Raw genomic sequence first — 27,730 nt, 5'->3', positions numbered from 1 at the left:
CTAAAAGTGCTCTTAGGAGAGGGACACACAGCCCCCCTCTCTAGACGATTTCTAAAAGAGTGCCATGAAATCAGGGAAAACCTGAATGTAATGTGACCAGCCTTGAAATCCTATTTGTAATATGTGTTGTCCATCTCAATGTAGCTATTTACCTAGGTTGTTTTTTGTTTTGAGTTGTTGTTTTCTGTTCTTGACACTGTTGTCACCACATGTTCCGGAATATACTGAGTGTCGTTCCTTATGTTGTTTTTGAATTGTGTTGTTAATGTATGGTTATCTGTTGTTGTGCACCTTGCTTTGGCAATACGGTTTTAGAGAGAGGGAGGGGGAGATGGACCAAGAGGGAACGAGAGAGAGAGAGAGAGAGAGAGAGAGAGAGAGAGAGTGAGAGAGAGAGAGAGAGAGAGAGAGAGAGAGAGAGAGAGAGAGAGAGAGAGAGAGAGAGAGAGAGAGAGAGAGAGAGAGAGAGAGAGAGAGAGAGAGAGAGAGAGAGAGAGAGAGAGAGAGAGAGAGAGAGAGAGAGAGAGAGAGAGAGAGAGCAGTGTTTGCAGCGTGTCATATGATATAGCACGGTAAGTAGATGCACATAGCAGAGAGCAGGCAAGCGGAAGGACAGAAGGAGAGGAAAAGGAGATCATTCCCAATCATCACCAGGATTATTACTGCACTCTGTTATTTGACTTTGCTCGCTGAGGGAAGGTCATTTGGGCTGCATGACTTGCACTAGCTAGACGGGCAGGCCTGTGCTGTTATCTCTGAAGGTGCGAGGCTGCTTCAGAACAACACAGACAGTCTGGGACAGAGGCCCCCTGATCATTGTAAGCTCTTTTCTAGATGGAATCAGAGGTGAGAAGGATTGTGTTCACTGGACCGTGTGTGTCTCTGAGGACAAGGAGCATCCAATTTGATCCCCGTGTGTGTGTGTACGTGTGTGTGTGCACGTGTGTGTGTATGTGTGTGTGTTAAAGGTTAATGCACAGTCATGGAATTGAGGCCTGTGTTCCTTAACCAGATTGGAGTAGGTGTTGGGATGAAGGGAACGGGTCAGGGTGTGTGTGTGTGTGTGTGTATGTTAGTGTGCGTGTCACAGTGTGTGGGTGCGTGCTTGTGCCTGGTTCCAGTGTTAGGGTTCCTGTGCAGTGGTTAAGCCTAGGGACTGGCCTTTGACTTTTACCCATGCTGGGCTAGCTAGGAAGTGTAAAACATGGATCAATGACTGGAACAATATTGCTCTTCTGAGTGCTAGGACACAGAGTGTGAAAGAAAGAGTGTGAAAGAGAGATTGAGAGACAGAGAAAGAGGGCTGGAGGAGAGACAGAGAAAGAGGGCTGGAGGAGAGACAGAGAAAGAGGGCTGGAGGAGAGACAGAGAAAGAGGGCTGGAGGAGAGACAGAGAAAGAGGGCTGGAGGAGAGACAGAGAAAGAGGGCTGGAGGAGAGACAGAGAAAGAGGGCTGGAGGAGAGACAGAGAAAGAGGGCTGCAGTAGGAGGTAGAACGAGCCTGAGTGAAGGAGAAAATAGTTTCAGAAAAGAGGATAGTGTGGTCTGCATCCAAGCCATTAACACCTCTGTTAGTGTTAGTCTAAACAGCCAGAGAGGTCCCCCAGCCAACCCACAGCAGTCACAGACTGTTCCCCCAGCAACCCCAGTCACAGACTGCTCCCCAAGCAACCCCAGTCACAGACTGTTCCCCCAGCAACCCCAGTCACAGACTGCTCCCCAAGCAACCCCAGTCACAGACTGTTCCCCCAGCAACCCCAGTCACAGACTGTTCCCCCAGAAATCCCAGTCACAGACTGTTCCCCCAGCAACCCCAGTCACAGACTGTTCCCCCAGCAACCCCAGTCACAGACTGTTCCCCCAGCAACCCCAGCTAGAGACTGTTCCCCCAGCAACCCCAGCCAGAGACTGTTTCCCCAGCAACCCCAGCCAGAGACTGTTCCCCCAGCAACCCCAGCTAGAGACTGTTCCCCCAGCAACCCCAGCTAGAGACTGTTCCCCCAGCAACCCCAGCTAGAGACTGTTCCCCCAGCAACCCCTACATCAGATGGCCTCTGTACAGGCCACCCTGGTGGGGCCTCCACCCAGTTCTCTCAGATGGCCCTGTTCTGGTCAAGTAGAGTGTAAATCCTGTCACATGTATTGATGTTTCCAGCCACCCGCTTTCAGACGCTGAAAATGCTGTTACGTAAGACTTTCATTTGTCTGAACCCAATCTGTGACCTCTCTTTAGAAAACCCCAGCTGACAGCCTCCGTATGACGCTCTGTTGACAGGACATGTTCAGCCAGTTTCAACGTCCTGAAATAAAAGTGTTATAAATGGCTTGTGTTGGAGTGAGGCTGGTGTGTGGGGCTGACATTGTGAGGTCACCAGTCAAACGGGCAGTTCAAGTTTGTGTAGGCTGTAAACTGTGTGTATGTGTGATAAAGATAGAAAGAGGGAGAGAGAGGGAGAGAGAGGGAGAGTATGGAATCCCTGAGATCCGTGTATGTCTGCAGTAAGTGTCTGCAGAGGAAGGCCTCCAGATATGAGAGGACCCTAGCAAGGGAGCAGTGGACAGGAGAGGAAAAGGAGGGCAGGGGATGAGAAGGGTGAGGGAGGAGAGGGAAGGAAAGATAAGACGTATGGGTATTAATCCCATCTCTGCTCATGTTTGACAGGCAGGATAGAGAGATAGAGGGAGAGAGCAGGAAGGATCGTGGGAGACCGTGGGTGTTCTGGGTTCGTGTGTTGATGTTTGCGTTTAGAATTCCGTCTCCACGCCAATATCCACTTCCTTCTCCTTTTTTTGTTTTTCTCCATTTATGAAGTCACACGCTTTCTCCCCCTTCCCTGTTAGCAGGATTCCACTGTGTTTGCCTAACCAATTAAAACCTCCGGCGCGCTTTATTGACCGGCTGTTCCCTAGCCAGAGCTGGTCTGTGTTCATCACCAACAGATCAGCATGAAGGAGCCACACAATCAAGCCCGCTGGTTGAGGTGACCTGGGAGGCTTATGTAACTGCTCCTGTGGGTGTTTGTGATTGTGATTGGGCCAGTTAGTGGCACTCGAGAGCCCATTCGCCGGGGGGCTCACTCCGCCTTTTTCTCTCTCTTTCCAGTACGAGAGCGCCTGCTGCATCTCTTCCCTAATCCCAGGGGTCAATAGGGGGGCTGCTGAAATTACCGCAATTATGCCAAAGCAAGTGACTAATTGAGAGCTTGGTTGTTCACAGAGTAGCAGCACCGGAACAAAACAACCCAGAGATGGAGAGAACACTGGCCAAGATCCACTCTAGAGATAGAAAATAAAAGAGGGAGAGGAGGGGGAAGGGTGAGAGAGATGGGGGACAGAGGGGTTAGACAGAGAAAGAGAGAGAGAGAGGGGGGGGGGAGAGGGTGAGAGAGAGAGAAAATAGAAAAGGATTGAGTACACACTTCATGCATATTGTCTAGTTTGTGTGCGCGGGTACGTGTTTGTGCATGTGTGAGAGAGCCAGAGCAGAACAGCAGCACAAACATTGTTTCTCAGAAAGTGCCCATGGCCGAGCATTGTAGATGCATGGCTGCTTACTGTACATCCTCTGCATGTTCCAGGTAGTTGGTATTCACTCTGTACACCAGCAATCTCACACTTTGATTGACTGAATTCCCTTATATGGTTCTCAGAAAGCCAGAGAAAGTCCCAGGGATTACGTGTGTGGGAATTACTAGGGGTGTAACGGCACACAGAAGTCAAGGTTCGGTATGTACCCCGGTTTGGGGCTTACGGATCGATACAAATTCAGTACAACAGGAAAAGGTAACTGTAGCAGCAGGTTAAGGGGAGTGGGGTTTCCACACATCAAGCTCAATAACAAACCGGGACACACACAGTCCAATGTCCAGGCAGATATATATTTAATCCGTCACATACGAAACAGTTTCTGGTCACGCTTCCTTCATATATGCATATAACACTCAATCAATGAATCGTTCACTGCAGGAAGTCCCTACATGGCTCGGGGGTGGATCCAACGGGCAGCCAGATATCTTCCATCAGTCACCCCCTCCTCTCACCTCTCCCTGCCGTCTGCCACACAACAAATCCCAGATGAGGGGGAAAACTTTGTGTGCGTTTTCGCTCTTTTCATCCGATCAACCTCACAATCAGTTTCCATGAAGTAGCAACGCCCGTGACTGACTCAGATGTGTTCCTCGTCCGGACCGCGACGGCTCGGTTCGTAAACGAGTACCGTCACCCCCCTCGTGTATACACTTTTTGTTTACGCTGCCGCCCGTGTTTGTGTGCTCCTGCTGATCATGAAGGAGGCCTGTCGGCGGCAGCAGGAGTATGTGAATGGACTGTACAAGCAGGTTTGGTGGCTACGACAATGCAAGCCCCTGCTGTGCCGCCCCCCTCTCCTGCATGCCACACAGGCTCTACAGAGAGGGTCTTATGTGTGTGTGTGTGTGTGTGTGGGCCTTCTCATCACACTAAAACAACCATCGTACGACTCTTCACAACGACAAATTGGCACCGCATGGGTCTAGCCATAGAGGAGAGAGGGAGGGAGAGATGGAGCAGCAGGGAACGAGAGAGAGAGAGAGAGAGAGAGAGAGAGAGAGAGAGAGCAGTGTTTGCAGGGTGTCATATGATATAGCACGGTAAGTAGATGCACATAGCAGAGAGCAGAAAGAAAGAGAAAGGAAGAGAGAGAGAGAAATTTAAAGTGAGTAAGACAGAGAGAGCAAAACCTCCCCCTAGTCCATTCAAAAAAATTGATAACGAGTCAAAGTGTGACGCAAAGAGAAATCTGTATGGAGAGTAAACACGGTACACGCGCGAGAGAAAGACACTTCGGTCTTGTTGGAAGAAAAGGGTATTACATTTTTGAGCTGTGAAGAGAGAACAGGAAGGCAGCGTTCAAGGTGAAAGAAGGACGGACAGTAGCAGCGGATGTTTACAAGGCAGAAGGAGGAGGGTGGAGAGAGGCTGTGGAGGAGGAGCTTGGTGGGGGATAGAGTTGTCCGGAGGAGAGTTCGGTGGGGGTCAGCAGAACCTTAAGACTGATTACGATTCAGTTGACAGAGATCACTGTGGAGCAGTGGGATTCCAGGCTAGTTAATCAAACACTGATGCCAGCGAAGCGGAGGACAGGCAGGTTTTCACATGCATGCTTAGGGTCACACTTACTAAGCATGCATGCATGCCGGACACACACAGACACGCACACATACACCCGCACGAAGCAGACTGGGGAGGGAGATATGAAGAGAATAGGGGAGGAAAGGAGAGAATAGGATGGGGAGGTGAGGAGAGGAGAGAAGAGGGAAGGAGATGAGAGAAGAAGATAGGGGAGGAGAGAAGAGGGGAGGGGAGGAGAGAAGAAGATAGGGGAGGAGAGAAGAAGATAGGAGAGGAGAGAAGAAGATAGGAGAGGAGAGAAGAGGGGAGGGGAGGAGAGAAGAAGATAGGAGAGGAGAGAAGAGGGGAGGGAAGAAGAGGAGAGAAGACTACAGCACTCCTCCTTTCTCGCTGCGATGCTGCAGAAAGGAGAAGAGAGAAGAGGAGAGGAGGATCACATTTCCCAGAGTAAACGCTGCAGAGGTGATATAGGACACGGTCTGTTATCAGTCCTGAACATCTCCAGCCCTGCAGATGGCTGCTACCCCCAGACCCTAGTATTGATCTCCTCCTGACACGATTGGTGATTGTATTTCCTGATCTATGAGCATGTTTGTGTGCCCCGGTACTCTGTGGTGCCTTCATGTTTTGCTGTCCGCTGTCCCACATCCCTTAGTATGTGGCTGGTGAACATGCTGGGGGATGAGGAGTGTTTTCCAGAGGAGCTAGCTTAGTCCCCTAGAGTCCGTCCCCAGGTGCATCACCATGGGAGACCTCTGCATAGCCACCTTGCCTCTGCCATGAACATCACCTACGGAAAGCCATTAAAACACAATGTCTCTGTCTTTAAAGGTCACGTTGTTAGTGATGTTATTCTTCGTCGTGTTTCTCTCTCACCACCCTTTCTGGGGACGCTTGTATTTGTGAAGTGTGTGAAGGGAGGTAGGGTTGGGAGGTAGGTGGAGGTAGGGTTGGGAGGTAGGTGGAGGTAGGGTTGGGAGGTAGGTGGTAGGTAGACCTTGAGGAGTTTGCGAGTGATTTCCTTCACCTCAGCTAAAGCCTGTGGACCGGGCCCTTATGCTATCACCATTCCCTGGGGAAGTGTTATGGGAACAACAGTCCCTGCCATCTGTTCAGGTCATTATAAGTGTTCATATGTTTTTCATCTGAGGGACTGAGAGAGGGTGAGACTATTTAGTGTTAACCCAGCACATGGATGAATGCACAGTGGAAGTACACAGGGTATCCGATGTACAATGTGGGTGGTGGAGGCAGCCAGTGGTTTAATAAAGTTATAGTGAAAGGAGATACATGGCTGTTCTTATCTTCCGATATTCAAAAGTAAAACAGGAGCTGAGCACCAGCTGAAGTTACTGTAAATCAGTTCTGCGGAGTCTGTGTCTAAGTGTGTGTGTGTCAGTGTGTGTGGATGTGTGTTGTCTTAGTGTGAGTGTGTGTGTGTGTGTGTTTGGGAACCATCTGGAAGGGCACGCTTTACTAGGTTGTAACCCGCTGCCTTCCAGGTTGAGCAGACTGTTGGCTTACGCCGCTACAGAAGCGTTGTGAGGACCCGCACTAGGACTCAAACTGAGCCTAAGGCAAAGGCGACCTGTGTGTGTGTGTGTGTGTGTGTCGGCATTTCATTTCATGCGTGTGGGCGGGGGGCCTATGCTAAATAGCGGATGTGCATTGATGTGGTGGCGGGTTGGCTTTGTTTCAAACCCTCTGAAAGAAAGAGTGTAGCGAGCCAGCTCCACCCTTGCTCTGGTGGCTCCGCTCTGCTGACGCTGCACTCGGACCACCACCACCACACAGAACACCACCACCACACAGAACCCAGGCCCACGAGGCCTCCCTCAAGAGCCCACAGAAAGACTAATGGCAGTCTGGCAACCTGATGCTCTCCAACCCACCCCCCACCCCCCACCACCCTCGTTTCCCCTCCAACCTCCACCGCCAGGCGGACCGCCAGGAGTGAGAAGTGCAGCTCCCACCAGGCTCCACAGACTCCCAGCCCTGCTTAGTCCTCCTCGCAATCCATCCGTTCCTTCGGAGGCACCCCCGGCGTCGTGGCTCGCTGCTGGACGCCGTGAGTCATTCTATTGTGCTAGCGGCCTCCAGTCTGCCTCCAGTCTGCCTCCAGTCTGCCTCCAGTCTGCCTCCAGTCTGCCTCCAGTCCATCCCAGGGTTGTTATCCAATCACGGTTTGATGGAAAACCCTTCATAGCTACGTTTGACAGCCATGGTAGAAGAGGAGAGGGAGTCAGAGAGTGAGCTGCATTTTTTTTCTTCTCCCACCAACAAGTGTGTGTGTTATGGACTGGTGTGGCATGCAATTTTATTCATACGTGGATGACAAGCTAAATACTCACTGTCCATTCTCTGGGCAGCTTCCAGTCTGTTTCCGGAAGGTGGGTGGAGTTGACCTGTCACCAACCTTGTTAGAGTGTGAATTAACAAATGAAAAGCGCTGTAGAGAGTTGCTAGGTTACTATATCCTCGCCGCTCTCTTTCCGCCTTTTCAATTAAGAAGAAGGGTCTGAATTCATGGAATTTAATACTCTACATTGATGTTCACTGGGTATTCAGACAGTATTTTTTTTTCTTAAATCTTTTTATGAAAAGGCCATGCCTTAGGTAAATGAAAGAAACTTTGTGTCCCAGACAAAACGAAAAAAAATCTAAAACAAAATATGTGTATTTTACACCCATTTGACTTTTTATCTACATTGAGTTTGACTATTCAGCAGTTTCACTGGTGTTTTATCATAGCAAGCAGAGAACAGGAGTATGAAGTTACTTTTTTCTCATGGCTGTATGGCCACTGATGTGTTTGCGTAAAGAATTGCTAGCTTAAAGCTGTTCAAGCAATATTCCTAATTGAATGTTCCGACTTGTTCTATCTGCTAAGCAAATCATACTCTTCCCGAAGATTCAGTTTTGCCAATAAATATTGATCATTTTGGACTGGTTCAAACAAGTGTATCTATTCGTCGAAACTGGTGTGTGGGTGTATTCCATAACCGATTGCGTCTGGGCTGTTGAAAATCTGCCACCTCTTTCACGGCACGATCCGTATGTACACGGGTACACGTGTTTTGTTGTTTCCAGGGGTTCCCTGAATATATCTTCCAGTTTATCTTAACTACCTCATTTTCAATTGATCAGCGCCAGTGGATCTCAATATCACAGGCCTGCTCAATCAATCCCTCTGTCTCCTAGCGAAAAAGAGGCCATCAATCTCTAGTACAGCTTATTATTCCTGGGGCCCAGGGGTCTTCCACGTTGTGCCAACACTAAAACACACCAGATTGAACGTGTCAACGAGTTTATTGCCACCAAAGCATGATCTCTCATGTCTTTTTCACTGTGTGCTAAATGAAATGTCTGCTTTTTCACTGTGTTAAATGAAATGTCTGCTAAATGTGTGTGCATGACATGCAGCCTGTAATGCAGCGTGAACAACATTGGGAAAAGCCGAGGCATTGCAGATGTATGCTCACCGGGTGCTGCAGAGGCTGGCGAACGACACCCTGGCATTATGGGATGGAGGTGAACCCCGTTTCAGTGTGTCCCGAAAATGTCACCTACTACTACATAGGGGGTCAGATGGCTGAGCGGTTAGGGAAACAGACTATTAAGTTTGCCGGTTCAATTTCCGGCCGTGCAAAATGACATTGCGTCCTTGGGCAAGGCACTTCACCCTACTTGCAGTGAATGTACTGCAAGATAAAAAAACACTCTTAGAGTTTTTGAGGGGGATAACGAAGGGCTTGAATTCTGCTTTGGGGTCTCTCTGTCTCACCATGAGAGGGTCCACATTCCAGGCAGTGAGTCCAGACATATTCAGTCAGCTCACACTGTGGGATGACCCCATGCCGTGGAGGAAAACTTGGTACACAAGACTGAAGAAGAGAGCTGCTCTGAGAACTATGTGTGCGCATGTGTCTGTGTGTGAGAGGACTATCCCCTGTAACGGTAGCATTAAATGCCGTTGATGTTTGCTGGTAGATATTCTTTTTGTACGTTCACAGCTTGTGGTGAACTGGGCATATTAACAATCTTCATTTCAAGTGTCAATTTGTCTGATGAACAGTGTACATTCAGTTTATTTTGTATTTATATAAGTATGGCAACCATGCTATGTCAGGTATCTGGTGGATATGTGCCCCATTCGATTATTCATTATCCTTTCTCTTCTGCTAATTTCTTGCCAACAGAATAAAAAGCAGAATTAAAATCAACTAAACTCTAAAAAGGTCAATGCATTACATTACTCCTATGCCATCAACTGAAAGTTGACAACCATCTGGTTCTATCAAAATCTAGTAGAACAGTGATAGACACAGCCGTTTAGCTCAGTCTGTAAAACTGGAGTAGAAACAATGTTATGACCCACTATGGTTGCCTAGCAGCCTACTGGATCTAGCATGAGAGCGGAATATTCTACCCACTTTGTGTCGTACACACAGTGCATACATAGTCAGTGACAGGGATAGGGAGTCAGATGGCTGAGCGGTGAGGGAGACGGGCTAGTAATCAGAAGGTTGCCGGATCGATTCCCCGCCTTGCCAAATCACATTGTGTCCTTGGGCAAGGCACTTGCCTTGGGGGTAAGGTCTTGTAATAAAGGTAATGCCTGTACTTACTTTAAGTTGCTCTGGATAAGAGCGTCTGGTAAATGTAGTAGTTTTGCTTCTGTTTACCTTGATGAAGGTGAGTCTGTCTCCTGGTTTCAGACCCCCAGTTTAACATAGTGTTTGCTCTCTGATGACAATCTTACAGGATTAGAGAGTTTGCTGCTTCTCTCTGTCTGCCTTGTGTTTGATCAGATGATCTGATCCGTGTTTGAATGTGTGCATGTGTGTGTGTGTGTGTGTGTGTGTCTGTCTGTGTGTGTTTCAGTATGCAATCTAGTCCTTCATGTGCCCTCGCCTTGTCTCTGTACATTCCAAGAGCGGGAGCAAAAGAGAGACAGAGGGATGCAAGCCTTTGATTACTCTTTCATTTTTACATTTAAATTTAGTCATTTAGCAGACACTTTTATCCAGAGCGACTTACAGTAAGGGAAATTCTCCCCGAGGCAAGTAGGGTGAAGTGCCTTGCCCAAGGACACAATGTCATTTGGCACGGCCGGGAATCGAACTGAAAATCGCTGATTTTTGTTGTTGTCTGAAGATTTATCGTCCTTTTTAAATGGCGTTTTTGTAAGGTTTCTATATTGCACTCACCTTGCTGCAATGTTACCACCTCCTTCAGGATAGCACACCATGTGGACCAGTTGTTACATCTCTGCCCTTGTCCATAATTACTGTAGTAAATCAGCTAGCTGGATCGGCCGCAGTGTGCTAAATCACATCAGCAACTCCATACTGGAAATGACAAAGAAGCCTCCTGAACGTTCTGCCCAGTGATTAAAGAAACTTTCAGTAAATACGCCAGTGTGGAGAAAAAAAAAAAAGATGTATAGCAGTCATATTTCCTCACAGTGAAGATAGGGCTGTCTGAAGACATGCCTGATGAGAAATAGGGAGGAATGCTTGCTATGCTGTGAGAGAAGATGGGTGAGAACGGCAGAGAGGACCCAAAGGACAGCAGGAGGAATGACTGAATCGGTGCTGAGCTCAATGCTCCTGGATAGAGAACACCTTTCATATTCCAGAGATAAATTGTCTCCAAGCACCGCATTACCCATAGTTCAACACTACATACATTTTTGTAGCTGAAATCGAAAGGTCTAAAACTCTGCAGTATGTAAGCACACAAATCACGTGACGTGTTTTTTTTTTTCACCTTTAATTATCTTTGCGTCTAACAATTTGCCTTAGTTGTTGCTGATCTATATTTCAAAGATAGTGTTTGTGGATTAGAGGGGTTCGCATCTGTGGTTAATTAAAAGCTTTGTGGCAGGGATAAGGTTCTCTGTGGAGTGGGAGCTATCCCATGAGCCTCTAACAGCTGTTCTGCCCCTGCCCTGGCCTACTCTTGTCTCTATTCCAACACCCACACACAGACGCTCGCTCGAAGCTGCAGCCAGGCCAGGAATACCACCGGTGGTCTTGTTTGGTCCATCAAGTACTGTACATAACACTGACTGCTTTCCTCTTGAAACAAACCCCTCACACACATGCCAAACGCTCCCACAACCCCCCGAGAGTTACACTGCTCATACACTGGATGTGTGGAGTCAACAGAATCGTTGACAGAATCGTTGACCCCCCCCCCCCTCCCACCCCGCCCTCCCACCCCCCCCACCCCTCCCAGTCTGTACATCTAGAGGACACACACACACACAAACACGGATTCTCCCAGACTCTGACACTCCACTCCTCTCCAGGGTCATGAACAGTGTGGGTGACGTGTTCCTACCCCAGGCTGTGTCCAGACAACCCCAGTCACAGAGGGTAGTCATGCTAGGAGCAGAGGGACTAGTCCAGCCAGCTCTATCCATTAGCACCAGGGAGCTGCTAGGGTCAGTGCAATATAGCACAGTGCAGCGTAACATAACGCAGCATAGCTCAGTGCAACATAGCACAGTACAATATAGTAGCACAGTACAGGAGTGCACAGTGAAACTGACACAGCTCCATACACTCGACTGAATCATGTTGTCACATTGTCTGTGTAGTGCACCGTAAGTGAGATTCTCCTTATCGACAATATCTCCTTGACGTTTATTGCGGGAGATTACAGTTAATTATTTCTCGGTTACCTTCATTAAAAAGACCAGCAATTACCCCTAGACCGTCCCCTATTTCATATGGCTCACGCTTCATTTGAGCTCACGTTAATTAAGCATTTGTTAATAGTGTCTGCTGTCTGTAACTTCACACGCTGCAGAGTCTCCTGGTAGCAGGCCCAATCGGGAGACAGACAAACCTATGAGAGAGATAGAGATAGAGATAGAGAGAGAGAGAGAGAGAGAGAGAGAGAGAGAGAGAGAGAGAGAGAGAGAGAGAGAGAGAGAGAGAGAGAGAGAGAGAGAGAGAGAGAGAGAGAGAGAGAGACAGAGAGACAGACAGAGAGACAGAGAGACAGAGAGACAGAGAGACAGAGAGACAGAGACATAGATGTTCCAGTGAGAGCCTCTGTGAAGCTGAAGAGCTGGGAGAAGAGCTTGGAGGATTCCAGCCACATCCTCCCCTCGCCCTCCATCCTGGTGGGACTGGCCCGTTCACATGACACACAGACCAGGCAGCTAACCGAGGAGAGGATCTCTCTGGAGCAGAGCTGATCTGTGCTGAAGCTGGGATCCAGTCCGTAACACTCGAAGATATGGCAGACAAGAGAACTGTTGCCTTGGCTTCAGTACGCTGAGCCAATAACAATTATGTCCAGCGTGTGAGATATGGTTGTCTGGCTTCAAAATGAAGATTTAGCTCGTGAGCAACATCTTGTTCTGGTTCTCTAACCCTCTACGGTTCGCCTCCAAAATCACACACGACACGCACGCACACTCACTCAGGAAGACACACCCTCCTGGCGAGGAGCGATGGTGGCGTGTGATAGTCTGGAGAGAAGGCAGGCCCCAGGGATCAACAGTGGTCAATATCATCTCTGAGTGGGTGAGGCTGCGGCCTCAGGAACACTCCTTCTGCACTGGGGAGATAAGTGGAACCTCTTCTCCTTATCTTCCCTCCTCCTCTCTTCTCTTCCCCTTCTCTCATTCCCTTCGTTTCCTACACGGACACGTGAGGAAGATTCTCTTGCCAAGCCCCAGCCCTCAGCCTCTTCCTGTAATCCCGGGTTGGTTGTCCTCGTCACTGACTTGAGGTTGTTGGTGAAAGTGGGTCAGGTGGTGTTGGAGGCCCAGGCTGCTGCAGCCTGCGCTCTTACAGGGTTGTTACAGCGCTTCGTCAGTCTCAAAGGGAATCCTGACCTTACTAGCAGGGTTGCCGGACACTCAAGGAGCCCCATTTGCCCTCTGTGGGATCCCTCAGGGGGAATCATTTGCTTTCCTCCAGCCTCTCCTCTTCATGCCTCAATTCTCCTCTTCCGTCCTCTCTTCTCCTCTCCTCTTTCCTCTCCCCTTCTTTCCTCTCCCTCTCTCTGCCCCCCTTCTCTCCTTCCCCCTCCCCTTCTCTCCCATCCTCCCATCTCAGGGTGAAACCTACTCTCATTCCTGCTAGTCACTCTTGGAGCAGTCAGCGGGTCACCTTCACTAAGAGCTGTTCTGCAGAGTGGACACACTGCCCCAGGTCTCCCCTTCACCAACACACACACACACACCAACACACACTCGCTCACCTTCAGTGCTCACTCAGCCATGTCCTACATGTGTCATGTGACATGTGTCATGTGACATGTGTCTTCCACACAGGAACAGACAGGTTACTGTCAGTCATAACTCATATTAACACCAGCAACAGAATCAATGCGGTGTGATTGACTCCAATAAGAATGACTCTGATCTCCTTGTGAGGCAAAGACCGCTAACATGGCCAGGTCATCTGACTGCTCTGAGACAGACCCCACTGGGATGTGGCGGTTCTGTTTAATGCCATGGCTGTTCCCTGCCTGCCAGTGCTTCAACAACCAAGACCCAGATCTTATTAAAATTCCTTTCTCCTTCTCAGCCAGCCGTATCCCATACACATTGATCTCCAGTTTGAAAAGGATTAAGAAGATTTCATTCGAAATCAGCAGCTGCACCGCCTCACAGATGCCCGTGTATGGTCAAGGACATGTAGGGATGAGTCGAAGGAAGCGGAGGGGAATTGATGGATTGATCTCGTCAGAGATCAAAAGTAGCAGAGTGCACACTGCCGACGGGCCTCCGTTGTTATTTCTTCTAGAGTTGGAAAGATCTAAGAGTCAGTGTTCTCTCCTGGTCCTCTGTTACCCAGAAGGAGCCCGGCGAGGAGCGGCGTAACGGCTGATATTTATAGAGCTGAGTGGGCTTCTCAGATGCGGGCGTGCAATGTGTCACAGGCAAAATGCATCATTTATCAAAGTCTGTTCACAGACATATTTCAGTTTCCCCAAATAAGGAGCCCAGCTTAGACTTGGAGGAAGACGGCCTTGGCAGAACTGTCTGGCTCGAATAGTAATCTGCCTGCCCTTCCTCCCACGTGCACACACACTCTCCTCTCCTACTCAGGTGGCTGTGCTGCCCTGAACGCCAGCCAATTACACCTCCATCCTCCTCTTCTCTGCCTCCATCTCTCTCCTCTCCTCTCTCTCTCTCTCTCTCTCTCTCTCTCTCTCTCTCTCTCTCTCTCTCTCTCTCTCTCTCTCTCTCTCTCTCTCTCTCTCTCTCTCTCTCTCTCTCTCTCTCTCTCTCTCTCTCTCTCTCTCTCTCTCTCTCTCTCTCTCTCTCTCTCTCTCTCTCTCTCTCTCTCTCTCTCTCTCTCTCTCTCTCTCTCTCTCTCTCTCTCTCTCTCTCTCTCTCTCTCTCTCTCTCTCTCTCTCTCTCTCTCTCTCTCTCTCTCTCTCTCTCTCTCTCTCTCTCTCTCTCTCTCTCTCTCTCTCTCTCTCTCTCTCTCTCTCTCTCTCTCTCTCTCTCTCTCTCTCTCTCTCTCTCTCTCTCTCTCTCTCTCTCTCTCTCTCTCTCTCTCTCTCTCTCTCTCTCTCTCTCTCTCTCTCTCTCTCTCTCTCTCTCTCTGTATCCCTCCCCCTTCTCTTCCCTGCCTGCATCTGGCCCTGGATCACAAAGAGAACATACAAAACACACTGTGGTAGTTTACGTGTGCAGTACTTTGTGTTTGCGAGTGTGTGTTCAGGAATATGATGAAGAAGAAAAGAGCTGCTGTGTATGTGCATGGTTTAGAACACTGAACAGTGTGGATGCCCTGGTGTATTCATCCAGCATCCAGACTACAGAGTGACCTTGAAAAAGATGAGATTGGCGAGGAAGGGAGGTATCACTATCATGTGCCTCAATGTGAGTAGTTGTGTGTATTTCAGTGTGCGTGTGTGGGTGTGGCTGTGTGTGTGTGTGTGTTTGTGTGTGTGTGTGTGTGTGTGTGCTTTTGTGACTATGCATGTGTGTGTGTGTGTGTGTGTCTGGAGCTTGGCACATCTGTCAGAGGACATTGTAGGAGAGGAGGAATGGAGGGAGGAGGAGAGGAGGTATGGAGGGAGGAGGAGAGGAGGTATGGAGGGAGGAGGAGAAGAGAGGATGAGAAAAGGAGGAGTTGAGGTGTACTGTACTGCAGCTGTACAGCTCTCTGGTGACTGGGGCACCTATTTTCTCAATCAGCTGCAATGCAGACTGCAGTCAAGGTTACGACAGGCACTGATGGGCTAAAGTATTGAGGACGCGTGGAAGGCAGAGAACAGCTCTCTCTCCCTCTCCCTCTCCCTCCCTCTCCCTCCCTCTCGCTCTCTCCCTCTCTCTCTCTCTCTCTCTCTCTCTCTCTCTCTCTCAATTCAATTCAATTCAATTGGCTTTATTGGCATTAAGAAACAAATGTTCATATTGCCAAAGCAACGCTGGAACCACAGAACACAATATTAAAACACAAAACAATATTCATATCGTTACTATTGATGTCAGTATACTATTGATGTTACCGGATAATACAATATCAATCAAACATGACAAATTCAATTGAATTGAAATATTAAAGGAGACTTTACCATAACCTTAAGTACCTTATTATATATACATATATACACATACACGTCAGTCACACACACGGTATATGTTGTGCTTGTGCTTTGTGTGTGTGCATTGTGTGTCCAGGTCACTCACTGTCTCTCAGGTTGTGGCATACTGATACATACATACTCTCTCTCTCTCTCTCTCTCTCTCTCTCTCTCTCTCTTTCTCTATTGAACAAATATACAAATTATGATAACACTTACATTTGTAAAAATAAATAACAATAATAACAATAGTTATGATAGTAATGGAAATGCAGTTAATTACAACAAGAAAGAAAATAAAACATTCAAAATATGTTTGCATAATTAAAATATGATAATAATAATAATATACATACACATGTAATGTACATTACAAATAATATACAATATGTAAGATACTATTACTACAAGAGGTTTCAACTGCTTGGTATTCTGTGAACCTTTGTTTCTGTAATGCAAATTAAAGACAAAATCCAACGATAGTTCCACTGTTTACATTTTATCACCTAAAACAATGCATGGTTTCACATCTGAAGTTAACTGATTAAACTCTGCAATTTCAGCTGCAAACCGTGGGAAGTAAAAATGTCCTGCATTTTCATCACTCCTCAGTCTCTTTATCTCCCTAACTCTCTTAATCTCTAACTCTGTCATTATCTTTCTAACTCTGTTTTCCTCTCTCTGTCTCTCTGACTGGCACTCTCTGTCTCTCTATCATTATCTCTCTGTCTCTTTATCCCCACCCTCCAGTTTATCGCAACCCTAAAGTGTATTTATAACCCGAGAGGCTTCATATACTGCTGGAGCTGCAACTGTAACTCTGACTCCTCACTGGCTTGAGTTTCAGGTTCTGGGAGTAAAGGGTTAGCTTCCATTTGATCACACTGATAGAATCTGTCACCTTTCAGTTTTCTTTCCTCGCTCTCCCTCTCTCTGTCTCTCTTGCTCCACCTGCCCTCATATCACAGTTCTTATCGCCAAGGTGGATGCTAAATGCCACTGAGATACTTGGCAAAGGATTGGCAGGATGACATTTTCTCTTAATCAGCTCTGCCTTTCTTCTCTGTCTCTGTCACTGGCGTATGCTCGTGACGAACACATCGGTCTGTGGAGCATTGCTCTTGTGAGTAGCCTTTATTGCTTCACCTCGGAAGCCCTGTTGTCAGACACTAGTGACTACTAGATCCTATGTTAGGACCAGATCGGACAGGAAAAACCACTGTGGAGCAGCCCCATGTCTCACACGGCGGCCTGGAGCATTGCCTTTGACGGGAGCAGTAGATCAAGGAAAGCTGTCTGCTGAATAGGGAGAGGAAAATGATATGGGGGAATATAGACATGCATGGAAGTCCTGTCAAGACGGCGTATGAAGCCAGGAGAATTCCTCCTTCGCTCGCTTAGTCCGCCCAGGCAGTTGGCCTATTGTGGGAGGGGGTAGCAAACAGCTGCCTTTGTCAGATGATGTTCAGGCGGTGATAGATCATTTCCCCTGAGGTTGCAGCGTACAGCACCACTAGTCATGCCTTAATTGTTTTCCAGTATCAATCTCTTCTCTCTGCAGCGTCGGTGGTGGCTAGCACAGCAGACAATGCAGGGAAAGAGTTTATGGAGGGAGAGAAATCAAGTAACCCAGGTGTTGATGTAGTAGTAGCAGCAGCCAGGGCTCGTGATGAACGGCGTCCCGTCGTGCCGGCCTGCCGGGAAAGATGAAAAAGATGTCTGGGACAGTTCAACACAGACTTTGGGACGATGGACCATAACAATATAAAATGCATACACCAGTGGTTCGACACGTTTAAACACAAGGCGGGTGAAACATATCACCACATTTATCTCTAGTTTAAAATTCCATAAACTATGAACAATGAATTCACATTACAAGCGCTGCTATGTGTTATGCGCTGCTCCACGGTGCGCGGCCGCGCTTTGTCAAACAGTGGCCGTCTATCATGAGTAAATTAGCTAGCTACCTGCTAACATAAGAATTTACACATTGGGACAAGTCATGTTCAGTTTGGGTTTGCACTTCGGGACGGTACTGGGACAGTGAGTTGTGGTGAGTTGCGAGCCCTGGTAGCAGCTATCCCCTCCCCATCAAGTCCTCTACTGGGCAAACAACCACCACGCTGCACTATCCAGGTCAGGTCCAAACATGCCTACCCTTCCGAGTGGAGATGGGAACTGCTAATGCTATTAGATTAAACATCAGTTGATGTGGAAACAACGTCCAGTGATGAGCAATACCTTTAGTAGAACAGATATCCATTAGTAGAAAGGATTAAACGATTGTTCTGGAGGTTCCAGGAACCGCCCTCAGGCTATCCCTAATTGATCAGCACACTGTAGACAAGCTGGGTGGTTTTTGTGTGTTCCAGTCTGATCTGAAGAGGTGTTTCTGTCATCATATGGAGCAACTTCATAGTGAACAGGGGCTGATAAACTGACCTTTAAAACAGGTCCCCACGGCACAGATCACAGCTTTACAACAGAAGGGAAAACAGACTTCTGAGAAGGCAAACTCTCAACCACATGCAGTAGTCTTCCTTCCTCTCTAACCCTTTCTGACTGATTTCCACAGAGGATTAGACATTGTGAAAATAAGTTGAGGCTGTATGCAAGGCGTTTTGGAAATGAGACAACTCTAAGATGAGATACTACAAGGAGAGCGCTGGCTGGTCAGGGGACGAGCGCGCTTAAACATCTGAAAGAGAGAATAGGGGTCTAACACGATGCTCGTTAGAGACCATGATCCAGGCGATGGTGAGGTGGAATCTCATCACCGCAATCAAGGAAAGCCGAACATGACGAGTCCTGACCCACACATCAGATACGTCTCAACTTCCTAAGAGCATCCAGTTACACGCTAACCCCTCCCGCACACACACACACACACACACATACATCATGTCTGAGATGGGATGTACAAGAAATAATTGGCCCCTTTGGAGATGCATGGGGAAGGACAGTAAGAAGGATAACAGGGGAGTGAAGCAGATGAAGGAGGCTGCCACAGGGGAGCGGATCTGGAGATCCTCTCAGGAATCCACCCAATCAGTGGGCAGCTGAGGATTGATCACCACTTAGTCCTGCTCCAATGGGCTCCCAGTGCCAATGAGCAACTACATGTATTGAATGTTTTCATGACGCGCAGTAAAAAGAAACAGGCCTTTTTATAAAGGGGATTGTGTTTTAACGGACATATTTAGTACAGCCTATAATTCTCTGCTCTTTCGTGTTGCTCGATAGCATTGACCGCTACCTCTCTGTGGTTCCGTAATTAGTGGGTTGTTTGGTGCACTTTGGCTTGTTGAATGTTCTCAGGGGAGGTTTATCTCATTAATAGAGGATGGAAAGACGGTTAACAACAGATTGGGTTTTACTTTTGAAGTAGGTGATTGCTAGGGCGCAATCTGTCTGAATACCTTGCAAGCTTATTGTAGTGTGCACAGGCAAACACACACACGCACACACAGTGTGGTTAAGAGCGTGAGTGAAATACACAATGTGAGAGTTTAAACATCCCTCATGTGAAACATGTGAAACAAGTGTCAAAGCAATGTTGTTCTCCAGTGTGAGAAGATTTCTCTCACTTTCTCACAGTTTATAGTACAATCTTTCCATCTCTCTCTAATTTTCAGTTCCTCACCCTGTCTCTCTGTCTGTTCTCTTTTTCATTCTCTCGCTGTCCTTCTGTCTCTTTCTGTCTTTCCTCCTACTCTATTCCTCATTCTGTGTAGTGTTGAAGCCTGGTTGAAAACGGACACAATGTCCGTTTCAAGCCCATTGACTCTGAATTCAGGCTTGCCTGAAGAGTTAACTTGAGGTGAACACAGAGTGAGGGTAGCTAAGGTACCACGGAACCTTGCATGGTTGTGTCTAGTCTGACTTTCTGACACCATGCTGGGCTCACTGGGCTGAGAAATCTTCTCCAAGACTGCGTCTCTCCAGCCTTTGCTTACGTTTAGATATGCCTGTCTGTCTGCTTGTAGACCTGTGTGCCTGACTTCCTGTCTGTCTGCCCTCTACTTCTGACTTCCTGTTTGTCTGTGTTCCCGTCTGTCTGTCTTTCCGTCTGTCTGTCTGCCCGCCTTCCTGTTTGTCTGCCTAGGGTTTGGTCTATCTGCCTGCTTGCTAGATTGTCTTTGTCTGTGTGCTGGGCTGTGCAGCATTGCCGTGACTTGATGTCTCTGTGTCTGTGTGGGGTTTCATGCTCTGATCCCCTTGTCTGCTTCCCAACATGAGTCACTGTGGGAGGGAGGACGTCATCCAGCTCGGTTCTGCTGTTCATGCTGTTTTTTCCCGTTTCCCCATGGCTCTGGGGATTATTCATAGAACCTTGAAGTTCCAGCGAACATTCTACTAGTTCTCGATTGACTGAAGCAGCGCTTGAGTTTAGCAAAGCTGTTCTATTCAATAGTGGTGAATGCACCAGTAGGACAGAGACCCTTGTAAAGAGACAATGGAGGGTGATCAATTATTTTGGATCAATAAAAAAAAAGGGGTTAAGCATAGCGTTTTGGAAGTTTTCTAACTTGTCTACGTTGCTTGTGTTGGAGTTGTTTTTGTTCATGGAAGTGAACACGATGTGGTTGTTTTCATCTCACTACGTATTCTGGTAGGAGGGGTCAGCCAGACGGGGAGCCCAGGGCTCCTTAAGGGATCTGGCAAACAAGACACACACATACACACACCCGCACGCACCTAAAAACACACACACACCCAGTGGAGAGAGGCCGGGTGAGGATCCAGCCCTGAGAGTCCTGCATTCTTGGGTGGACGATCCACAGAAGGGGAGATAGCTGGAGGGCAGGAACACATGAGCAATGATTGAAAGAAAATGTTGACATATTGAGAGAATCCAGTGTTGTTGCTGTGTATATCCTTCAAACCCGTCTGACTGGTCCTGGAGATTGGAAGGAAGGAAGAGAGGTTCCACAATATTCAGTTTGCCATATCCATACGATGTTGAGGCGGGAAACGTTTGCGGACAAATACATCCAGGCAGTCTCAGGGCGAGTGGAACATTGATTGTCTTCCCCAGGCTCTGCTGAGCCCAGTGTGAAGAGTGTGTCCAAGTGTGTGTCTGGCGGATGGCAGGGTTGATGCGAGGAGAGCTGGCTAGCGTGACTTGCTGCTGCCCTTCACAGGAAGTGGGGCTGTCTCGCGGCCTGCCTGTCCCCATCAGCGTCACTCCTGCATCAGGCCCAGCCAGCCCCCCTCTGACCCCGCCTGGGGCGCCCAGCGGCTCCACACGCCCGACCAAAATACCCCGGTCACCCCAGCAACAGCAGCAACAGGCGAGCCAAAGTCCCTGCAGCTGACCACCAGGACAGACGGAGACAGGCTGTTGGACAAACGGACGTTCCTGCCAGGAAAACTGCCAGAGGGTGTGAGAAAATTGAGAGAGGGCAGGGGGCGGGTGGAGAGGGGGAGGGAGGAGGAGACAGGGATGTGGGTGTGCGAGAGAGTTGGAAAACCGAAAGGGTCAAATTGTGAATTTGCTTCAGAGCATGTGAGGTTTGAAAAGAAGACTGAAAAGCCTGAGCAATGACTGTGTTTGATTTCGGTTTTCTGTCGTGACCTTCTTGCCTCCTCTTGCAGTTCCCGGCAGGATTGATGTGATTGAAGCACTGAACGATAACACCTATAGGTCACCGTTACTACCCAGTTCTCTAGATCCATTAAATCCATGTACGTTCAAAGAAGACGGAATACCTGCATGCCTAATGGTATCTGTCGTCTTTGGGTTTGATCGAGAGGAAGAGAATCTGAAAAGAGACAGCTTGCTGTCCTGCTGTGTGCTCAGGCTAATTGCAACAACATGGCAGGGTCTGCTAATGAAACAAGATTGGTCACTAACCCTTTGACCTTCTCTGGTGTCAGCATTTCCTCAAAGCCTGGAAACAATCAAGCCTGTCCAGTGGCCCTCCCGGGCCTGCCTTCCATCCAGCCCCCACAGCATGGTCTGATTATCTGCTCCACGCCCCTCAGAGTTGCCCCACACATGCCCACACCACTAACCCCTGAGTCTACCCCCTGCCTCCTGTCTTCTCCTGTCTGTAGTGCGATTCGGAAGGAGAAGGAAGGAGTAGACGCTTCTCTTTTTAGTTCAGGATCGAAATAGTCCACAATATGTGACCAGCGTCTGAGTGGGTGAGCAGTATTCTCTCGTGTGAGGCAGGAAGGGGGAAGGACTTGGGGGAAGAACTAGGCCTACACATTGAAGTATGAGGTTGAAACGGGATCTCATAATTATGGCCTGCACCATTATCGATGTGGGCGCGGGGGGGGTTTGGCTAGGGGGGTGCGGAGAAAGGGAGCTGGCCCAGCTGCGCCGACAGACACTACCTTCCTGAAGTGGTTTTACTCTGCCCAGGCGATTTCTGGCACAGCCTTTCACATCGACAGAATGCCAATTCTAAGTATATTATGGGGAGATTGGGGGGAAAAAACATACCGGACACCAGGATTGGTCAGTATCCCCATGGTCTCCATGGTACTGTCTCCATGATACTGTCTCCATGGTACTGTCTCCATGGTACTGTCTCCATGATACTGTCTCCATGGTACTGTCTTCATGGTACTGTCTCCAATTCATCTTTTGTCGGGGTTTTGAATCTTTGCACCGACTATGAGCATGCTCGGATCCCATATGTGTACGAAAACGAGATGGAGGTCATCAAACAAGGGCAGAGCAGGAGAGCGATGATTGTGTCATTTCACAAGCTTTGTGTCAAGCGGTGCTCATTAATCGTGATGTTGCGTCGGGCATCGTCTGCTTCTGCCTGTCAGGTGGAAGACGGATGGCCCGGAGGTGTTTCTCTGTGGCTGTGGCTGAACCACGCTTTGGGAGGATGCATCAGGCCTGCACAGGCAGCTGCTGTCCTCGGGAGACAGACCCTCTATTCCCCTAGCTTAGGAACCTCTGACATACCCTCCCTCCCTCCCTCCCTCTCTCCCTCCTTACCTCTCTCTCTCCTTCCCCAAGAGCAGACGCCAAGAATGCGTAGGTCAAATCAAATAGAAATGATTTACAATCAGGATATTCAAAGTTTGTCATTGTGAGAGACTCATGAGAGACTGTCCAGCTTTATGAAATGAGAAATATTGGAAACAGAACCAAAAATGTTGAGTCCTTTGACTTCAGTTTCCGTAAGATTATTTGGGGAGAGGTGAAAATGCCCGATTCATCCATCACAGTTTTACAGATGAATGCCTGGGCTCATGTGTCTGTTGTACTCTGTTCTGACTCAGCCTTTGAATCAGCAGGCAGGGGTCTGTTCTATGTGTAGTGTCATCGTCTGCAGAAATATGTAAGCTATAAAGTCAATAAATCTGATTTGCAGTTTAAAGGGATATGTTTTTAAGGCCTTTAGCAGTGAGAAAAGAAACTGTTCAGACTCCAGCCAAACCGCAATGGTATTCGCTGTTTCATACCCTATCATTGCACTGAGCACTGCTCTTCTAAAAGGAAACAGACTTCATCTGGCAAGCATTATATTACCATTTGTCTCGAGGGGAGAGCGACAATGATACTGCGCCTTCTCAAGGAGTTATGCAATACAAACTGGGTTTTGAATAATTACATGTGGAGACACATATTTTAAACACACATCTGATTATCACAAAGGCTGACGCCTTTGCGTGAGTTGCTGCAACAGAGTCACTTTGTCAACCAAGCAGTGAAATGTCAGAGTGTGGAGCGTCCACAGCAGGAGAGGCTGGCTTGGGGGTGAGGTGGAGGAAGGGAGGGGTTTTATAAAGATGCCCGGTGCTTGGCTGATAACTGAGCATTTGATGACAGGCAGTTAATGCAGTCTTTCAGAGCAGTGGGGTTCCGCATTGCCTAGAGGGAGGTGAATCACTGGAATCTTTCTTTACCTGTCAGCACAGGGACAGTCTGTATTTAGATTTAGGGTCCGCTGTGTAAACATTAATCTAGTTCTGAAATCGGCTTGTGATGAAAGGAGTGCTCTGCTCTTTCTCCCATTGTTCTTCACTCTCCAGCTTATGTCATGGCAGACTCCATTTTGCCCATCAATCAGTGAGATGCGTACGGAGCAGAGGTGGTTTGTAACCGAGTCAAGATGAGCTCCAATGTCACCTTCAGACCACAATGTCCTTTTGGTCATCGGCTGTGCCTTTTGTGTCCTCAGCGTGCAGTAAGATAACATATTTGTGTTCTCCCTCCCTCCCTCTGTCCGTTATTTCCCCAGGATGTCTCCAAGCAGAGGCAGGTGAGGAAGAAGACAGTGTCTTTTAGCTCCATGCCCAACGACCGGAAGATCAACAGCACGGCCGCCTGCATGGCCTTCATGATGGAGGGCTGCGAGATGAAGAAGGTGCGCTCCAACTCCCGCATGTACAACCGCTACTTCCTGCTGGACCCGGACATGCACTGGCTCCGCTGGGAGCCGTCCAAGAAGGACTCGGAGAAGGCCAAGCTGGAGATCAAAAGCATCAAGGAGGTCCGTCTGGGGAAGAAGACCCCCGTCCTACGCAGCAACGGCTTGTCGGACCAGTTCCCCGAGGAGTGCGCCTTCTCCATCATCTACGGGGACAACTACGAGTCTCTGGACCTTGTCGGCAGCACAGCAGACGTGGTCAGCACCTGGGTGATGGGCCTGAGGTACCTGGTCTCCTATGGAAGACACACAGTGGACATGGTGGAGCCCAGCCAGCCCAGCCTGCGTACCTCCTGGATCGGCTCCGTGTTCGAGCTGGCCGACATGGACAAGGAAGGCCACATAGACCTCTTTAGGGCCACGCAGATCATCAAAGGGCTCAACCCGGGGATGAAGGAATCCAGGATTGAGCTCAAATTCAAGGAGCTGCAGAAGGCCAAAGACCAATACGGGGAGGACATCAACGTGGACACCTTCGTGGAGGCTTACTGCGAGCTGTGCACCCGACCCGAGATCTTCTTCCTGCTGGTGCAGTTCTCCAGCAACAAGGAGTACCTGGACAGCAAGGACCTGATGCTGTTTGTGGAGGTGGAGCAGGGCGTGGAGGCGGGGACGGAGGACATGTGCAGGGACATCGTCCTGAAGTACGAGCCCTCCGCCGAGGGCAGGGAGCGGGGCTACCTCTCCATCGACGGCTTCACCCACTACCTCCTCTCCTCCGAGTGCCACATCTTCGACCCCCAGCACAAGCGGGTGTGCCAGGACATGAACCAGCCCCTGTCGCACTACTACATCAACTCCTCGCACAACGCCTCCCTGCTGGAGGACCACTTCTGGGGCTCGTCTGACATCAGCAGCTACATCCGGGCGCTGAGAATGGGCTGCCGCAGTCTGGAGGTCATCGCGTGGGACGGGCCAGACGCCGAGCCCGTGGTGTATGTGGGCAGCTCGGTGGCCTCTCAGCTAGCCCTCTCCAAGGTCCTGGACATTATTAACCAGTATGCCTTTGAAAGCTCTGAGTACCCTCTGATCCTCTGCCTGGTGACTCACTGCTGCATCCCACAGCAGAGAGTCATGGCCCAGCACATGAAAAAGATCCTGGGTGACAAGCTCCACACGGAGCCGCCCAGCGCCGAGGATCACTACTTGCCTTCCCCAGAGAACCTCAAGGGCAAAATCCTCCTGAAGGGCAAGCGTCTCCCCTCCAACTGCCCCGACTCTGAGGGAGAGGTGACCGACGAGGAGGAGGGCCTGGAGATGTCCAGGAGGGTGGGGGCAGACGAGAAGGACCAGTATAACGGACTAGGCAACAAGAGGCTGAGGCTGTGTAAGGAGCTGTCCGATCTGGTCTCCCTCTGTACTTCAGTGCAGTTCAGGGATTTCGAAATCTCCAAGAGGGACCAGAAATACTGGGAGATGTGCTCCTTCAACGAGGTGGACGCCAACAGGTTTGCCAATGAGTTTCCCGAGGATTTTGTGTGTTACAACAAGCGTTTTCTCTCCAGGGTTTATCCCACACCCATGCGTATCGACGCCAGTAATATGAACCCGCAGGACTTCTGGAAATGTGGATGCCAGATAGTGGCCATGAATTACCAGACCCCAGGCTTGATGATGGACCTCAACCTGGGCTGGTTCAGACAGAATGGAAACTGTGGCTATGTGCTACGACCATCCATCATGAGAGAGGAGGTGTCCTACTTCAGTGCCAACGCCAGGGACTCCCTACCAGGGGTGTCAGCCCAGCTGCTCCACATTAAAGTGATCAGTGGACAGAACCTGCCAAAACCCAGGGGTTCTGCGGCCAAGGGGGACGTGGTGGAGCCCTACATCTACGTGGAGATCCACGGAATCCCGGCCGACTGCGCCGAGCAGAGGACCAAGACCGTGTCTCAGAACGGGGACAACCCCATCTTCGACGAGAGCTTCGAGTTCCAGATCAACCTGCCCGAGTTGGCCGCCCTCCGCTTCGTCGTGCTCGACGACGACTACATCGGCGACGAGTTCATCGGGCAGTACACCATCCCCTTCGAGTGTCTTCAGCCCGGCTACAGGCACGTTCCCCTGCAGTCTCTGACCGGGGAGTTCCTCCCCAACACCACCCTGTTTGTCCACGTGGCCATCACCAACCGCCGTGGCGGGGGCAAGGCGCATAAACGGGGCCTGTCGGTGAGGAAGAGCAGGAAGACCAGGGAGTACACGTCCAGCAAGACCACCGGGATCAAGGTGGTGGACGAGCTGTTCCGAGCCTCCACACAGCCCCTGAGAGAGGCCACTGACCTCCGCGAGAACGTGCAGGTAAGAGCGGGCCCCCCCGCCATCTTTTGATATGCACCGTTTTGTCAACAAAGCAAAGACTTGCATATGCAATCGGTATTCCCAATGGTGCTCGTCTGTAGACTGATTTATTAGTTGCCTGTGGCTCTTTTTGGGTGAATGAAGATAAAGCAATGCAGAGCTTTCAACGGGGATACAGAGACACCAATTAAAAGTAAGAAAGAAAGCAATGGAATATGAGGACATGGGAACAAAAATATGTGTGCGACTGGCTAAGTTCTCTTGCCGCCATAGATAAAGCCAGCATTTTGCTAATTGTGTTGTATTTACATGCTGCCGTTAGACGGAGAAGCAATTAAGCGACCACGTGGGTAAACCGGTGCAATTAAGAGGTTCATGAATAGCAGGGACATTAAGGAGCGAGGGTGAGTGCCAGGAGGGGGGGTGCGGGGGGGGGGGGGAGAGAGTGCTGTGTTGCTAGGCTCTCCGAACAACTCTGTAAAACTCCAAACTAATCAGCCAGCCATTACTGTTTTGTGACAGTTACTTTACGCTGGCTGTTTCTCCTGAGACAGAGGCTGTTCCATTCCAACGACTGCATCTCGTGTCGTATGCCGTTGCTATTGCGATTGAGGGATACAATGTTGACTGTCCTGCCGTCTGTGTAATGGAGATTGAAAGCAAGCATTTTTCATGCCCCATGTACTTTGTTTATCATCAGCTGTCTGGTTTAGACTGGCAGACCCTTCTCCTACGGCTGATAGATTTAAGAACCAGATCTATTCCGAGTGTACACTTTTATTAGGACTCCGACTTGAACCTTAGCCGTTGACATAGCTTTGTATCTCTTGTAGTCTATGGGCTTTTTAGCTCAATCAACATCGCATGGTTTACCTCAGCTATGAGCCGGCTTCCTCCGTACGCTCCCAGCCACTGCTGAGGGGGAATCATTCAAGGGTGTAAACTTACTGTAGAGCATCACATCCATCATCTTATTTTCTTCTTTATTTCCTGTCTTTGTCTCTATTATTTTTCCTGTCTTTACACAAGCTCCCTTCCTCATTCATTTATTTGCCACACTCTGTCTTAACTGCTGTGATTTTATAGTTTCATTTAAGGATTTTAAACCATTCAGGCTCTTATCACGCTACGTCTGAAACTGGCAGGGGTGTCTTTTGCCAGGAGAAGGAATCTGGATATATTTAAATCCCTCTCTCAGTAGCTGCATCAACACAATAGCTCATATTTCTAAGAGAAAGTCTTCTTTAATGAGTAGGCACTGCCATGATGCTATCTTAGGATTCCGGTCAATCTTAATGTACGGGCTGAATGGGTTCGGTTCTTGGGGTTTAACCCAAGGACATCTGCAG

At 49.0% G+C, this 27,730-nt stretch overlaps 1 protein-coding gene across 1 annotated transcript in view; it reads left to right on the top strand.

Annotated features, from left to right (window-relative positions):
- The window catches only part of LOC146253072 (inactive phospholipase C-like protein 2), a 53,398-nt gene that overhangs the window by 8,604 nt on the left and 17,064 nt on the right, over positions 1–27,730 (top strand). The window contains exon 2 of the mRNA XM_084676822.1: positions 23,895–26,381. Within this exon, the coding sequence (XP_084532948.1) occupies positions 23,895–26,381 (2,487 nt within the window). The remainder of the gene's footprint in view (positions 1–23,894; positions 26,382–27,730) is intronic.

The sequence above is a fragment of the Hypomesus nipponensis genome, chromosome 17 (genome assembly GCF_054491055.1).
Source record: "Hypomesus nipponensis isolate SF chromosome 17, ASM5449105v1, whole genome shotgun sequence".
Lineage (NCBI taxonomy): Eukaryota > Metazoa > Chordata > Actinopteri > Osmeriformes > Osmeridae > Hypomesus > Hypomesus nipponensis.
The sequence above is the reverse complement of the archived record's forward strand: the minus strand, read 5'-3'. Positions and strand labels throughout refer to the sequence as shown.